Genomic DNA, 15,562 nt, shown 5'->3' with positions numbered 1-15,562 from the left:
ACTAGTTTCAGGTCTTTGATTACAAGAATTTCTCCCAACCGTTTTTTTCCGTCATGGAACGGTTAACAAACACCCAAACTGGGCTCCTGCTAGCCATTCTCAACACACTACAGATTGAACACGAAAAAAACTGGATTCGTAAAATCTCATAAGGGAAAAATTGGACGGTTTTAGTTGGTGTTCTACTTATAAAATGTCATAAAGAGTAAGGGAACATTTTTTCTAACGATACCTTTGAACTTAAATTTATGATTTATGAAATTACAAATAAAGCAAAGAAAAACCTTAGTATTTTACATTCCTTAGTCAACCCAGGCAAGGTAACTATGGTTAAATTGGACGAATTACCCTTAGAATTGCTTGCTCATCCATCGTATAGTCCAGACTACTGGCTATTCGCTGATAAAAAAAATGCTTACCGGTAAGAATTTCAACTCGAGTGTGGAAGCAGTGGGCTGAATGGAAAGGCTATTTTGAGGTAAACGTCAAATCCTTCTGCAAGCACGGCATCGAGAAGTTAGAGACGCGTTGGAGTGATTGGAATTGCTCTTGAAAAAGATCACATTGATGAATAAAATTTATTTTCGGCGAATAACAAGTGTTTTTCTTAATACGACATCTTTTTTTCCATAAATACTTTTATTTCTTGAGGCAGTTTACATAAGTTTTTCTTCGCCGTAGCATCACTTTTACATAAAATTCTTATCCTAATATGATTCTAAAATAGTCACAACGATTTAAATTTATTAAAACATATTCCTCTTATTACATAAATATCATCTTAGGTTCATTCGTCATCAATTATGAAATCTACTCGAAAATATTATTTGAACCAAACGATTAACTTCTATACATTATAAAATAAGCTGTTATTTTCAGACATTTTGTTGATAATTTCATAAACTATTTCGAGTTTGTTTGTATCATTACATAATTTCTATTCTAACTTAGCTATTGGTTGAACTCATGGTCGCAGCTGGAATCAGAACTAAGTCTTAAAAGGGTGCCAGCTAGAAAGTGTTCTTTGGCGAGATGCGCTATATAATTCGTTGAAAGCAATCGGTCGCTCATAAATTTCACCCTCAATAGCACCACATTTGACCAAAATATCGGCTCTTTCATTGCCAGGAATGGAGCAATGAGCCGGGAACCAGAGTATAGTGATTAGATAATTATTGTTCAATATGTCGTTCAGGCACTATTTTATTTTGCCATAGAAAAACGGTTCATTCTTGCATAGTACGACATCTTGGATGATGTGTAATTTTGAGAGGTTTTTACGAGGTACCTATGATGCGTACTAGATGCATTTGAATTCGTTCTTGCTAATTAGTTTGCTGCTAAAAAACTGATTTGGCAAGCGATACAACATTCAACTTTTCTATGCAAAGTACATCGAAAAACGCATTCTACCGTTCATTGAAGCTCACAAAGGTCTTGGCCAACATCCACTTTGGTTCGAGGGACACTTCAGTGGTGACGTGACAACAGGATAAATTCAACCGAAAAATACCGTAAAGTTCAAACTGAAAATGACTCACGATGCCTCAGAGACGAAGCAAAGAGGAAACAAAATGGTCGCCGGAGTTGGCGTACGGAATATCCAGATTATGCAATGGACTTATAGTAGAGCCGAATGTTATCACGTATTTTCAATGAAAGAATCCAATTTATCAGCCTTTTTAACTGTCTCATTCGCGATCGCGAAGAGACGACGAAGCATTCACGTCTCTCACTTCAACAAACAAGAGAGTCAATGCCAACGTCACCTGTTACCTTTTTTTTTATATATATATAAAAAATAGGTATAGAATTCGCTCAAAGTTTTCGAGGCCCGGAGGACCGAGTGTTACATACCAATCGATTCAGCTCGAAGAACTGAGCAAATGTCCGTGTGTGTCTGTATGTGTGTTGTCTACAAAGAGGTCGAGATCTCAGAGATGGCTGGAGCGATTTTGATCAAACTAGTCGCAAATGAAAGGTCTCCCCGTCACCCTAAACGCTATTGAATGGTTTTAAGATCTAATGTTTACTTTTTGAGTTTATGTCAAAATTTTCAGTTTTTTGACAGTATCTGTCACACTTGTCCTTGAAAACAGAAAAAAGCAATGCTCGGGAGTAACGTGGAACACGATTTTTTATAATGTTACATACAATTGTTTCTAAGTACCAAAAAGACTGTGAACAGCATCCCTTTTCATGACATTTTGCCTCGGACCGATTTTAGCACGGTTCGTTTTTGGCAACATAATCGTTCGAATATGACATATGTAAACCAGATGATGGCAGATTTTTCGAGTAATTCCATAATTATATTGATTTAAACTACTGACAGCAATAAATGCTGGAAGAACATAACACCCATATACCATTCGAACCAGTTCGTCGAGTTCAGCAAATGCATGTGTGACAAATAATTTCACTCAATTTTCTCGGAGATGACTCAACCGTTTTCTACAAACTCAGATTTATATGAATAGTCGTATGCTTCCAAACAAGGATCCTGAATTATGTTTGGATCCGACTTCTGGTTCAAGAACTACAGGATGATATGTTAAACGAAAAATCAAATCAAAATTGTGTGACTTTTCTTTTCTCGTAGATGGCTGAACCGATTTAAGATTCAAATGAAAAGTTTTAAGATTCTATAAATCATCTTGCTTTTTAATCAGATCCAACGTCCAGTTTAGGGGATACAGGGTGATTAGTATAAAATGTCTATTTCACATAAATTAATCAGGTTCATCGGGTTTGCAGATTTGAATAGTCGATAACCAAATAAACTCATTTCAGTTCTATTGGCATTCAGTTTTCGATTCGGATTTAATTCGCACTACGATTTCTCAAAGATGTCTACAAAAATTACAGGGTGATGAATTTTTAAAATTCAAACCGATATAGAAGATGACGATCCCAAAAAGCTTTAAAGTTGGACTCAAAACTATTGCAATTTATTCGTCATATTAATTTATAGCCGTACGAATCGGATTGGGTTATGCTGGTTCCTGAATACCTGCTCTGAAAGTACCCTCAATAATCGTAAACTCTAAAGTGGAACTTACTTCGACATATCATGGAATGTTCAATCGATTGTCAAATGTTTAGATTCAAATTCGGTCCGATTTGCAGTTTCGACATTACAGAGTAATGAGTGATTATAATCTCAAATTGTCATTAAAAACGACGGTTATTAAAATAATGTATTGCGAACTAGAACACCGAAGAATATTCACGCAAAAAACACATGCGGATTGATAAAAAAAAGGTATCATCTCACTGTTAGGTGGATTAAGCACGTTTTTTCTTACTACAAGACGAAACCAGAATACCGTCTGCAGGAAAGTTGAGTAGAATTCTCATTATTTCTCAAATAAAATGAAAATCACTGCACTACACTGCAGAAACCATTTGGAAACAAAAACTACTATAGATGCGTCGGTTGAATACCGATACTGCACAGTATACGATTTTTACTGAAATCCGAAAATGACTGAAAGGGTAAATGAAAGAAACAAACCAATTTTGGAACTACTATTTCGCTATTTACAAGCAAAACTGAGAGTGACATTTAGTTTCTGTCATTTGTGTCTGTTTTGAGTCAAAGAAAATGACTTTTATGTGCTCTGATTTGAATTCATTTCACCGAAACCGAGTTGTATTCTTACGTATGAATATGAATGCAATTACTTTTCAAATCATGTTGATCTTTCATCTAATCACTCTTTTAACGCGAGTAATCAACCGTAGGTAGACATAAGTAATAGAACAGGCCAACTTTCAAACGCTTCAGACTCACGGACCAATATTTGATTGATGACCAAAATTTCGCACAAGGAACCTTCCACACTCTTAGTGTTCCCGTGGGCAACGTAGCCTAGTTTTTCTGACATGGAATGTATGTATTCCTGAAGTCCCCATCCTCGGAATGGACGATAAAGATACAGAAAAAGGTTTCACAGTACAAGAGGGACAGTCTTAAGAAGCGACATTCGTTAGCGAAAAATTAAACCGTGTTGCAGGAACGTTTTCCCACAAATTTTTGGACAGTAAGATAATACCTCGTTTGGTCGGCAGAGTTTTCAGAAAAAGATTATTTGTTTACTTTAAATATTTCTTGTCTAGCAAGCTATCTGTAGCTGTGGACTGAAATGTGTAAATTTGTACCTTCCGCAAGAAGTATCGACAAAAATTTAAAAGAGCTTGTTCTCTGAAGCAGCTGGCAAGCTGGCACTCATCGAAATCGAGCGAATAGTGATATAATGAAAATGTCGTCTCTTTGATTTCTAGGTACCGGAATATGAACAATCTGAAAGCGATAGAGTACAAAATACGGGTACAAATTGTTTCGTGAACCATTTCAACTATAATTGCTGTTTACGTATTTCAAAAGTTGTATTCATAAAATAATTGAATAGTACCATTTTTCTAGTGTCCGGATTTTCTCGTGTTCAACCTACATGCAGTAGTAGCCCATTGACTTCGCTGCCAACTATTTGTAAAATGGTGCCACTGCCACTGTAATTTAATATTCATTGCGAGCCAGAAAATTTTTATTTGATAACTGCAAGCCTACACAGCTTAATTCCATTGTTTTTCGTTGCTCTTTCATCCTGCTTGCCCCCTCCATACTTGGGAGAGCCAGAGCCGGCTTCACTGTCGAGCACAAAAAGAGACGATATTGCATTACACCATAGTGGATTGGAGCTTGTATTGCATTTAGGGGACTTCCGGATTGACTGAGAAAGCCGTTGCTTGATGATTGCTTACTAAGTTTTTGTCAATTTCAGGTTAATTGTTTGTCCGGTTACGCCCCGATGGAATAGATGTTCAATAATCTTGCAGTTTACTAGCTATTCGCTGCAATCAGGCCGAACACAAAGGGGATCATTTCGTTTCTCATGCTCTTTCGATAGTTTTTTTTTTGTTGGAAAATATTGCCTTTGAATTACTTTTGCCTTTCAAATAGTAGAAAGGTTATACAATCACTGTGAAAATCGATTTTTAAACCGATGTCATATGCCATCCGAATCAGTTTGTGCACTCACTTTTTTTGGAGATGGCTGAACCGATTTTCACAAACTTGTAATTAAGTGAAACGTTCTGAGGCCCCATAGAAAATAATTACCTTATGATCAAAAAAGAACCGGTATTTTCATTTTAAAATTCCCGTGCTTTTCCAATCGGTAAACTTTTATTCTCTCAACGTTGGCAACACTTTTATACACATTCTGTCAAATTTTGACGCATATCGTACGTTTAGTTTTTGTTTGGCGTCTATACAAAGAAGTTGAAAAATTTTCGTGTGGCGATTTTTATAATGGATGAAAATTTAGAACGTGTTATAATAAAAATAATAGTATTCCAATCCCTAGGTCTTGCTGGGTGTTGTGGTCCCATACAAACCATCCAAATTTTATCCGGATCCAACGCCCGGTTTTAAAATCATAAGAGTGATGAGTGCATAAACTTTCAAACCGTGGTTGAGAGCGATGGTACAAAAAAAATGGTTTAATTCACCTAGTGGTGTAATGATGCCTTTCTTTTATCAATCATATTTTCGTATATAATACTGTGGTATTCTATTCAAAATGTCGGAAGTCGGATCCGGACGAAATTCAGGAATTCCGTATGGAATCAAAGACCTTTCATTTGAACCATCGCTGAGAAAAATGAAAAAGATCCATTTTGGAATATATGACCACTGTTTTCGGTGCTTCCGGAACCGGAAACCGGGAGCCAGGATAGCCGGAATCTGTTTGTTTAGTTGATTACTGATAATGGCTATCGATTTGTGTAGTTTTGAGTCCAGTTTAGATATTGTTTTTCGTGTTTTGTTTCGCTGCCTTAAAAGATTGTGTAAAGTATTTAACACACTTTACCCTATAACTCCAAAAGTGGAAGGCGGATCCGGATAAAATTCAGGAATTCCGTATGAGATCACGAGGCGTTTTATTTGAATCTTAGTTTGTGGAAATCAAACCATCGCTGAGAAAAGTGAGTGAGATCCATTTTGACCACTGTTTCCGGTGCTTCCGTAACCGAAAACCGGCAACTACAGGGTAGCCGGATTCGGTTTGTTCAGCTGTCTACTGATAATGGCTATCGATTTGTATAATTTTGAGTCCAGTTCAGGAAAGTTCTTGATCTTGAGTTTTGTTTCGCCAGTTTAAGTGACGGCGTACAATATTCAACACACATTCCATCCCATAACTCCGAAACCGGAAGTCGGAATCGGAAGAAATTCTGGAATTACGAGACCTTCCATTTGAATCCTAGTTTGTCAAAATCGGTTCAGCCGACTAACCATTTTATTACGCCATCTCTTCATCTCTGTCGCAAACCGGGTCATCTTTCCATTCTTCTTCAACTTATGTAGGACAATTATTTTTCAGCTGGACGGTGGATTGGAACAGTGTGACAAGTGACCGGGAAATACAAGAAAAAGTCGTAAGTTTTGTTTCACCGGAAATTTTAGTGAAAAAACGGGAAAAATATTACTAGCTCGAATATAAGTAACAATTTTCAGCATCATGATTTATTTTGATTCAACAAGTGAAAACCTGGAAGCAACGCAAAAATGTTATTGTCCCATACAAAAGGTTCTATGTTGAACAATCCACCCCATGTTTCGTCCAACGATTTTAAAGGGTTTAAATGCAGTTTTAAATCATATCATATGAGTTTTTCTTTAACTTTACTAATGATTGCCCTAATTTCATCATAATTTATCTCAGTAATGTCATCTTAAGACAATACTTGTGTTTTGCTCTCATATTTGTGTGAGATATTGATTACAACAGGACTCATACAATTGAAAAAGTTGTCGATTTTGACACCATCCACCGTTTGCAGGGAGTATTTAATTTCCTTCTTTGAGAGCTGAAAAGAACCGTAGAATCAATGTTTTTTTTTGAATGAGTTCAACTATGGATTTCATAGTAGGATCACAAGAATGTTGATATTGATGCCGACGACAGAGTAGTTGATGATAGGAGAATTAGATTTAGTTTGAGCTTTTGGAACTGATAGACTCCTAACTTCAATCATTCACTCCTAACTTCAATCAATTGCTGTATCGATATTAGTCGAATTTCCAAAAACAATTTTAGGGTTCACATTACTTCCGGTACGATATCTGTATCCTAGACGATTAGATCTAAGATGGTAAGATACAGAACTAATTGAATTAATCATTACTTCATTTGAAATCCTGAATATTATTGGTAGATGATCTGAATCAACGTCTGTTTGATTGATCTATCCATTACAAATGTTACCTTAACCTGCTAGATACAAATCAATGGTAGAAGGATTTTTCATAGAAGACAAACTAGTTGGGCTATTTGGAAATAAAACTGGTTAGAAATCAACGAAGAGTTCATTATGAATAACTCGTACTTTCTGATCATTTTTTTGATTATTACACGAGAGATGCTAAGCAATTATAACCCCATTAAGGAAAATATATCGATATCTTATGAGTTTTTGAAAATTTTCTTTAATTCATTTGCTCATCGACGCGAGCAAGCGACTACCAATCTCTTATTCTTCATAACGTTCGTGATGGATGCTATGTCCTGCGGTTTAAAAACTGACGTTATCAACACAGAGCTTTTCACTGCCTTTGACAAAATGAACCACGCCATTACAGTAGCCAGTTGGGACAGATTGGGCTTTGGTTCTAATGTGCTGCGTTGGTCTCGTTCATACCTCAATAATCTAACTGACGATCAGCAATCAAGATAGATGACTGTATTCAAAAGGCTCCATATGGCATTTCAACGGGCAATCATAATTTTCAGATTAGACTAGTGTCTCTCGACTTTTGTAAGGTTCCGCTTCACGGTAACCCAACATTTTTCCATTGGTCGGAGCACGGACGTGTTGGGAGTTATGTTCATTAGAGTGCCAATATTGTTTGGGTAATCTCTTCTTTCGTAAAGCAGTAGTGTTTATCGATCTTGAAAATTCTCCATATGACATCTCCATGACTTATAGCTGCTATTTGAATTTATCTAGATCCATCTTTCGGTCCCGAAATTACTGGGCGATATGCTTAAAAAATAAAAATGATATCCACTAAATTTACTCACAAATAGCTGAATCGATTTTCGTTTCACACACTTAGATTCGAATAGAAGATTTTATAGTCTCATATTTATTAAATGTTTCTAGTTTAAAAAATCTTTTAAGTTGTTTTTCAAACAAACTCTCTTCGGTTTTACGGTAATTCATTTCGATTACGGGTAGCCTAAACGATTTTCACGAAAAATAGATTTAAATGAAAATTCTAACGTTTTTCATCAACTGACATTAAATTGTGTCTGAATCCGAAAACAGGTATCACAACTATTCAAATTAGTCAAGTTCAATTCTGGTTAAATCAAAGGCTTTTCAAATTTCAAACCATCATAGGCGATATATGCATTGAACGAACAACTCGGCTACAGTATAGGCATTATTACAGTACTATGTGGATTAAGGTTAGATTGTATCATAACACTAGCTGACCCGTCGAACTTCGTCTCGTCAGAAGAATTGTCAAAAGACTAAGTGGTCAACGTTTCTCCATCATTTTTCTTATTACTTAACCTACAATCAACGGAATTCGACACACACTCGCTTCTGCTCCAAAAGAAGAAACATCACCAAAGATTAATGTGAAAATATGAAATACTTCTGTTAAGCGAAAATTGAACAAATGCGCAGATTTCTATTCTGAACAGTCCGTTTTATGGAATTACTCATACGTTCACCCGACGGAACAAACTTTGAAGCAGTTTCTTATACACCAAAAATTTCTATTTTTATGTTCGGTAATAATTTTTGCGGCAACGATCTGTAAAATTTTATTTTTACTGAAAGATACGTAAAATTTATCCAACTCCTATGTAAAAGTTACGGTTATTTATTATTTACTGACACGGTCTGTGAACTCTGAAATGTCATTTCTCTTGACGAACTCAGTGAAAGTTCTACCAATATTCGGAAAATTAATAAAAAAATAATGAAGAATTTCAGTAACCATCACTATACATTCAGCAGAAATACAGATCTGTCAAATAACATAATTTTCGGACGTAAAAATGTGAAAATTTCTAGATTTGTAGAGAAAAAATAGTGGTGCGAATTGATTGCTTGCGAAAAATAGATAATACTGATTCGTAGTGGTAATTTTTCATTTAGTGAATATATCCAAAAAGCCTTTTACAACTTTTTATTTCAGCACTCTAAAAATATGAAGGCTGATCCCATATTCTACTGAATTGCATCCGAAAGATATCTGATCATTATATTTAAATAAATTAGTTATGGAGAGCATATGTAATTCAATTTATTCATCACACGCAAATAAATTAATAAATCGGATGGAAATATGTTTTGAAAACAAAATTGCTCCTTCGTTTCACAGATCTCCAATAAAAACAGTAATACTTTACGGATCAAAAAGGTTACATATTTTTAGGATTGTTTTGTTAATTTCGCCGAACGTCGGTATTGAATGATGAAGAAGTCAGTAGAATTATGACAGATCGAAGGTCAGCGGAACTCTACCGAGCAAATAAAACTTTTACTGAACGGATTACCGAATATTCAGCTGTTTGAAAGTCAGTAAAACTGTACCGACGTCCGTAAAAATAATTCGGTGTGTACAGCTTTTAAGCAGTCAGAAAATTTTCTCAGAATCTGTTCTGTACGTTCAATTTATCAAAAAGTACCATGCGTATTTTAGAGCTCTAATAAAGTGGATATTTTCAGGCGCTGTGGAACTTTTGATTGCTTGGAGATGACGCTTAAATTGTAATTTGATAATGATCTTACCAGTTTGAACATTCTTCACAGAATATGCAACATGACATAACAGTCTCAATTTATTATGGTAATCATCTTGAACATTGATATCTAATAACCACTTACTGTGTGCGCTTAGTCTAATCTAAATCATTAGAAAGAAAAAATGCAAGGAAAATCTTCTAGTTTGACCTTAGCGCTTCTACAGCACGATCTTTTCATTGATTCATTAAAAAATTTCTGATTTGTTAGTCTTGCCCCGCAATGACCAATACTATTCATCTGACTCCTTTGAACACAATTCATCAACTGGTAAATAATAACAAAACTTCTTCTCCTGCCAACAACGGTTTTCTGGAACAGTCATTGAGTCATTTATGTCGTTTTCGCTTGATGCCAAACCTAACCCAGTTTCCACTCTAACTGCTGTCAAACCGTTTGTTTGAAGTCAGTTTCGAACCTAGTTTCAACGTTGTTGAACTGAAAATCGAGTCAGTTTCGAACCTGGTTTTTAAATCAGTTTTACTCAAACCCCCATTGCTAAGTGCGAAATCAACACAGTTTCGTGAAAAGTGTTTGCTTGATGAAACTACCTTGGGTCAGTTTCAGTTTTTTCAAGCGAAACTACATTAGTAAGAAATAATTTTGATAACCATTTAAGCACGTGGTTCGAAATGACGAATCACATCCGCCAAGTATGCATGTGCAATCTCCACACAAAACTATTCGTTGCGCGCCAAACGATTTTTTCTTCGATCTAGTATTCTTTTTTTCGACGGCCCAACACTAATGCAACTCGTGATGCGCCAAACACCTACCGATGATCTAGCAATCATTGGGGACTTTTTCAGTGGAAAATTTCTTTGTCCATACAAAACAACTTTATGGATTTTTCCAACTTTTTCGGAAAATTTTCCTAATTTTTTTGATGTTCGAACCCGGCGAGAGTAGAAACCAATCAAACAAAAAAAGAATCATAAATCCACCCATCCGTCCTTACGTGATGCGATTAAAAAGAATGTCCTCTGCATTTATATATATATATATATATATATATATATATATATATATATATATATATATATATATATATATATATATATATATATATATATATATATATATATATATATATATATATATATATATATATATATATATATATATATATATATATATATATATATAGATTATTTAGATACAGGGGTTGTCTGAGTCTGTATTTTTTCATCACGACAACGGTCGGCCACATATTAGAATAGAAAAGTTTGTACCAACCGGTTATCACTTGTCCCAAACAACACAGAACGCTCAAAAATGTCTTCGATACCTTCTAGTACACAAAGGAAGAATATTTCATAGATGGACAGAAATATGGGATGAACATTGTTTCCGGAAAAAACATGATTTTGAATCAAACATATGTGATTGGGGGAAAAATGATTTTAAAAGCTAAATTGAATCAAGGTGTAATAAATGTTAATCGCCTCGTACATTTGATAGATATAATTTTTCATTTTTTTACAAAACCAATTTATTCGAAAAAAATGATAAGGATTATTTCTATTTCGTTTTTTTTTTATTTAAAGTGAGCCGTTCGTGTTTTTGCCTTCCTCATATAGAAAGGCTATGCAATCGCTGTGATTAGTGACTTTACAACCGAGACCCGGAGGGACGAGTGTCATATACCATTCAGACTCAGTTCCTTGAGATCACAAATTGTCTGTGTGTATGTATGTGTGTATGTGACAAATAATGTCACTTAATTTTCTCAGAGATGGCTAAACCGATTTTCACAAACTCAGATTCAAATGAAAGGTCTTATAGTCCCATACAATGATATTAAATTTGATCCCGATCCGACTGCCGGTTCCTGAATTATAGAGCGATATGCACCAAAAAAAAAGGAAAAAATAGTCACACACGTTTCTCAGGGATGGCCGAACCGATTTTCACAAACTTAGATTCAAATAAAAGGTCTTATGGATTCATACAATTTTCCTGAATTTCGTTTGGATCCGACTTGCGGTTCCGGAATTACAAGGAAATATGTTCAAATTTAAGGAAAAATTTCGTAAACCGATTTTCACAAACTAAGACTCAAATAAATCGTCTTAAGATTTTTTAAAACGTACCCCAAAAGTTGATACAGATCCGACTTCCGGTTCCGGTATTACAGTGTGATTAGTGAAAATTATCATTTTCATCAGTGTTTTTTCACAAGCGATGGCGAAACGAGGGGCACATATTTATTAAACTCACTGCTAAATTCATCTAGTTAGCAGATCTTGTTAGTTAGTGAATATATAAAACTAAGCACCGATAATACTGAAGAAAATCTCCAAAAACGGAGCTCACTTCGATTTCTCAGCAACGGTTAAACCGATTTTCTCGAATCATAATTCAAATTAAAGCTCTCATTATCTATTGTCATTGTCTAAATACACTGTGCAATTTCATCTTGATCCGACTTTCGGTTCCGAAATTATAGGGTGATGAATGTCAAAACATTCAAATCGTCATTCAAAATGACGATGCAAAACTAGTACACGAGGGTACGTGCGGCTTTGCTCCGTTCGCAGGGTGCTTTGATCAATTTCGTATAGCGTGCAGGGTTCGCCACATTTAAATCTATATTTTTCAGGTGAAAAATGAGTAAATTTTTCAATCTTTTATTCAGCTAGTACCTACTTGTTAGTGTTATTACAAAATCATGATAACGACGCTTTTCTATAAAAGTGAAAAATTGGCCCGAAGGGCCAAGTGTGTACGTATGTGTGTGAGAATGCATCAAGTAATATCACTCTTAAAAAAAATCTCATAGGTTGCTATTGAATTTCATCATGCTTTCATAGGGTAAAGTGTGATTAAAATTGCACACCGTCAATTAGAACGACGATGCAAAATAGAGTAAAATTGTTTGGCTCAAAACTGATTCAATTTGTAGGGTATATTAATTACTTACAAAACGAACCGACTTCGGCTATATCGGATCCTAGTTCCCGGTTTCAGACGTACCGGGAATGGTGATGAAAAACTCTAAAACGAGACCCACTCAATTTGATCAGAGATGATTTGATCGATTTCTACAAACTTAGGCTTAAATGAAAGTTCTTATAGTCTCATAGGTTGCTGTTTAATTTCATTAGGGTTCGACTTCCGATTCCAGAACTTTAGGGTGAAGTGTGTTTAATCATTTAGTATGACGATGCAAAATAAACGAAAATTCTTATTAACTTGACGTTACTGTTTACAAATTGAAAAGGTTATGTTAGTTCATACCTAAAAAAGATTCTTAATTTATTCAAGATTAAATAAAAAATTCTTGACAGAATCTTGTGATGATATTTTTGGAAATATAAGTAATATGAGAAAGGCATCATTACACCACTAGGTGGATAAAAAAAGGTTTTTTTTTGCCTTGTCACTGCCGCAGAACTTGAGTCAATGTTTTACGAGGTCAGACATTGGTCTCAAAGGCATACCTATGCTCGGTGCTAAATTAGCTTATTGAAAGAGCAGTTCCATAAATTAAAGAAGATATGCTAAATTAGCTTATTGAAAGAGCAGTTCCATGAATTAAAGAAGATATGCGTATTCTAGTTCAACTTTTAGCAAAATGAGATTTTCATCAAGATTAATCATAAATATTTTACTTCTAAGTAATCAGACAAAAATGAATGGAAATTTCAGTTATAAGAAAAGAAATTTATAGTAATTTAGCCGTCAAGAAACAGTAGTCATTTAGGTGTTTTTGTACCGCATGAGTATTGATTTGCGCTCAATGCACATGACTATTTTCGCATTTCGTCCGTTTAGTTTACGTAAAAGTTCAACATAAACTGCTAATGCACTGATGAATCGAAAGTGAGATGTGAAAATTTTAAATATTGATCTAATTCTACATTGTTTTTATTATACGATATGTGTTCATTGCCGCACTATCATTGTATAACTCTTTCACTTATTGATTTTATATGATAAGCTTCTATGTGCTCTTCGAAATTGCTGCAGAATATAAACAAGTATTTCTACATCATCGACAGTTTCATTTCAAAACATATCAAAGTGTTTCGTCGTATTTGAGAGCTTATCACTTGTCTACATGTTCTCTCCTATTTTCGCTCATTGAATTGATCGCCGATATTTATTGTCCTTTTTGTTTTGATTCAATTTCAGTGCTCCGCCGGTTCCCCAACCGCCAGTTCTTCCAACGCCACAACAGAAACCAATTTATGCATCACAACAAAGCAACACCAGCACAAACAGTATTACTTATGGAAGCAACTCGGTAAGTTCTGGATGTAATTTTAATGCTCGCGGAAAAGAGGCACCATATTGATGCAAATCCTTTTCGCTTTCGAGTGTACCGACTGCTGTTGACCTTGATTGGAAAAATATTCCCATTCGATTATGTAACGGAGGCTTTTCTTTCTTTTCAGCAACCACAGTATCAACAACCAATTTATGTAGCATCGAATCAAAATCAATTGATGAACCAGATGGCCTCGCAAATTCCAGCGCCACCGATGCCAAACGGTGCCATTTACGCCACGGCAACAAGCTCGCCAAACGCGAGTAGTAATGTGAATCCGATCTACGCCGGCCAACAGCTGATGATAATGCCTGCAGGACAGACTAACAGCTACGGACAGACGAATGGCACGTATGGCGGTCAATCGCAGTACGGCATACCACCGGTAAGTCCTCGGGGCAGTATCGAATCTGGCCGTCATAATCCTTGTGCACATTTCATGTTACAGGTTCCACAGATGCCAATCCAACAGATTCAACAATTGCAGCAACAACAGCAGACACCACCTCAACTGCAGCAGGTGAACGCCCCACCGCAAGCACCACCGCCACCAATGCCACCAGCTTTTCCACTTTCCGCGCCATCCAATGTTCCACAGGTAAGCACTTGCCGCAAGTTTTCCTATCAGAATCGAAGTACCTACCTTCGTGAAATATCTTTCTAGCCTCCTGCACCTCCAATACCCCCGGCCAATGCTGTGGCACCTCCTCCACCACCACCCCCACCCGGTGCCAATTTACTCGGTTCAAAAGGCTCAGATGGAGGAATAAACTCTCTTGCGCTACAGCTAGCCAACGCCAGGTTAAAACGGAGTCAACCACCGAAGTCGACCACCCCGGCACCACCGGTTTCCACCGTTACGGAAAACAGCGGCAGTAGCACCTCTAGCGGAGGTAGTGGTAATTATGGAACAATAGGTAGTCTATCACTCACACTACTAACATCCGTCATTAATGCATTTTGTTTTGTTTTTTCCTCTGCCTATGTTTGTGTGTGTTTACTCCTTAAACTTTATCCGGAATGAGAGTTCGTACCGGATCATTCCAATAATCAGTGTCGCTTTCGCTTTTGTGTTCCAAGATTCAAACATTACTTCATTATTACCGTATGTTCTACAAGTTAAAAATTCAATGATGGAAGAATAGTTTGAAACTGAAATGAAATGATCAAATTCAACATTGTTCCCAGTAATTCATGATTATCTGAAGTTGCCAATATCGCAAAATACCAGGATCTAAAGCTTGCTTCATTTAGAATTGGAACAAACTTTTGCTCATATTGTGGCGCTCCTGGTGGACGGATTTGGAAGCTCTTGGCGCCCACGTGTCGGGAATTTTGTCAGCTTCACGTATGATTTTTGACATTCCGAAAATCGACTGTACTTTGTAAACAATCAACATGGAAGCCGAAAGAAGGAAAAAAAATTGTGCACAGTTATTTGGAAAATCCATTGTG

General features: G+C 36.0%; 1 protein-coding gene across 4 annotated transcripts in view; it reads left to right on the top strand.

Annotated features, from left to right (window-relative positions):
- LOC131439028 (protein enabled) overlaps nt 1-15,562 on the top strand; it is an 89,415-nt gene that overhangs the window by 59,297 nt on the left and 14,556 nt on the right. Inside the window, exons 4-7 of one of the 4 annotated variants that reach the window (XM_058609525.1) lie at nt 13,972-14,083; nt 14,235-14,492; nt 14,556-14,705; nt 14,772-15,000. In XM_058609525.1, coding sequence (XP_058465508.1) covers nt 13,972-14,083; nt 14,235-14,492; nt 14,556-14,705; nt 14,772-15,000 — 749 coding nt within the window. Of the gene's footprint in view, nt 1-13,971; nt 14,084-14,234; nt 14,493-14,555; nt 14,706-14,771; nt 15,025-15,562 lie in introns of all 4 variants that reach the window. The other 3 variants (XM_058609524.1, XM_058609523.1, XM_058609522.1) reach the window with 3 other exon arrangements.

The sequence above is a fragment of the Malaya genurostris genome, chromosome 3, assembly GCF_030247185.1.
Source record: "Malaya genurostris strain Urasoe2022 chromosome 3, Malgen_1.1, whole genome shotgun sequence".
Lineage (NCBI taxonomy): Eukaryota > Metazoa > Arthropoda > Insecta > Diptera > Culicidae > Malaya > Malaya genurostris.
Note: the sequence above shows the minus strand (reverse complement) of the source record. Positions and strands in the feature narration are given on the sequence as shown.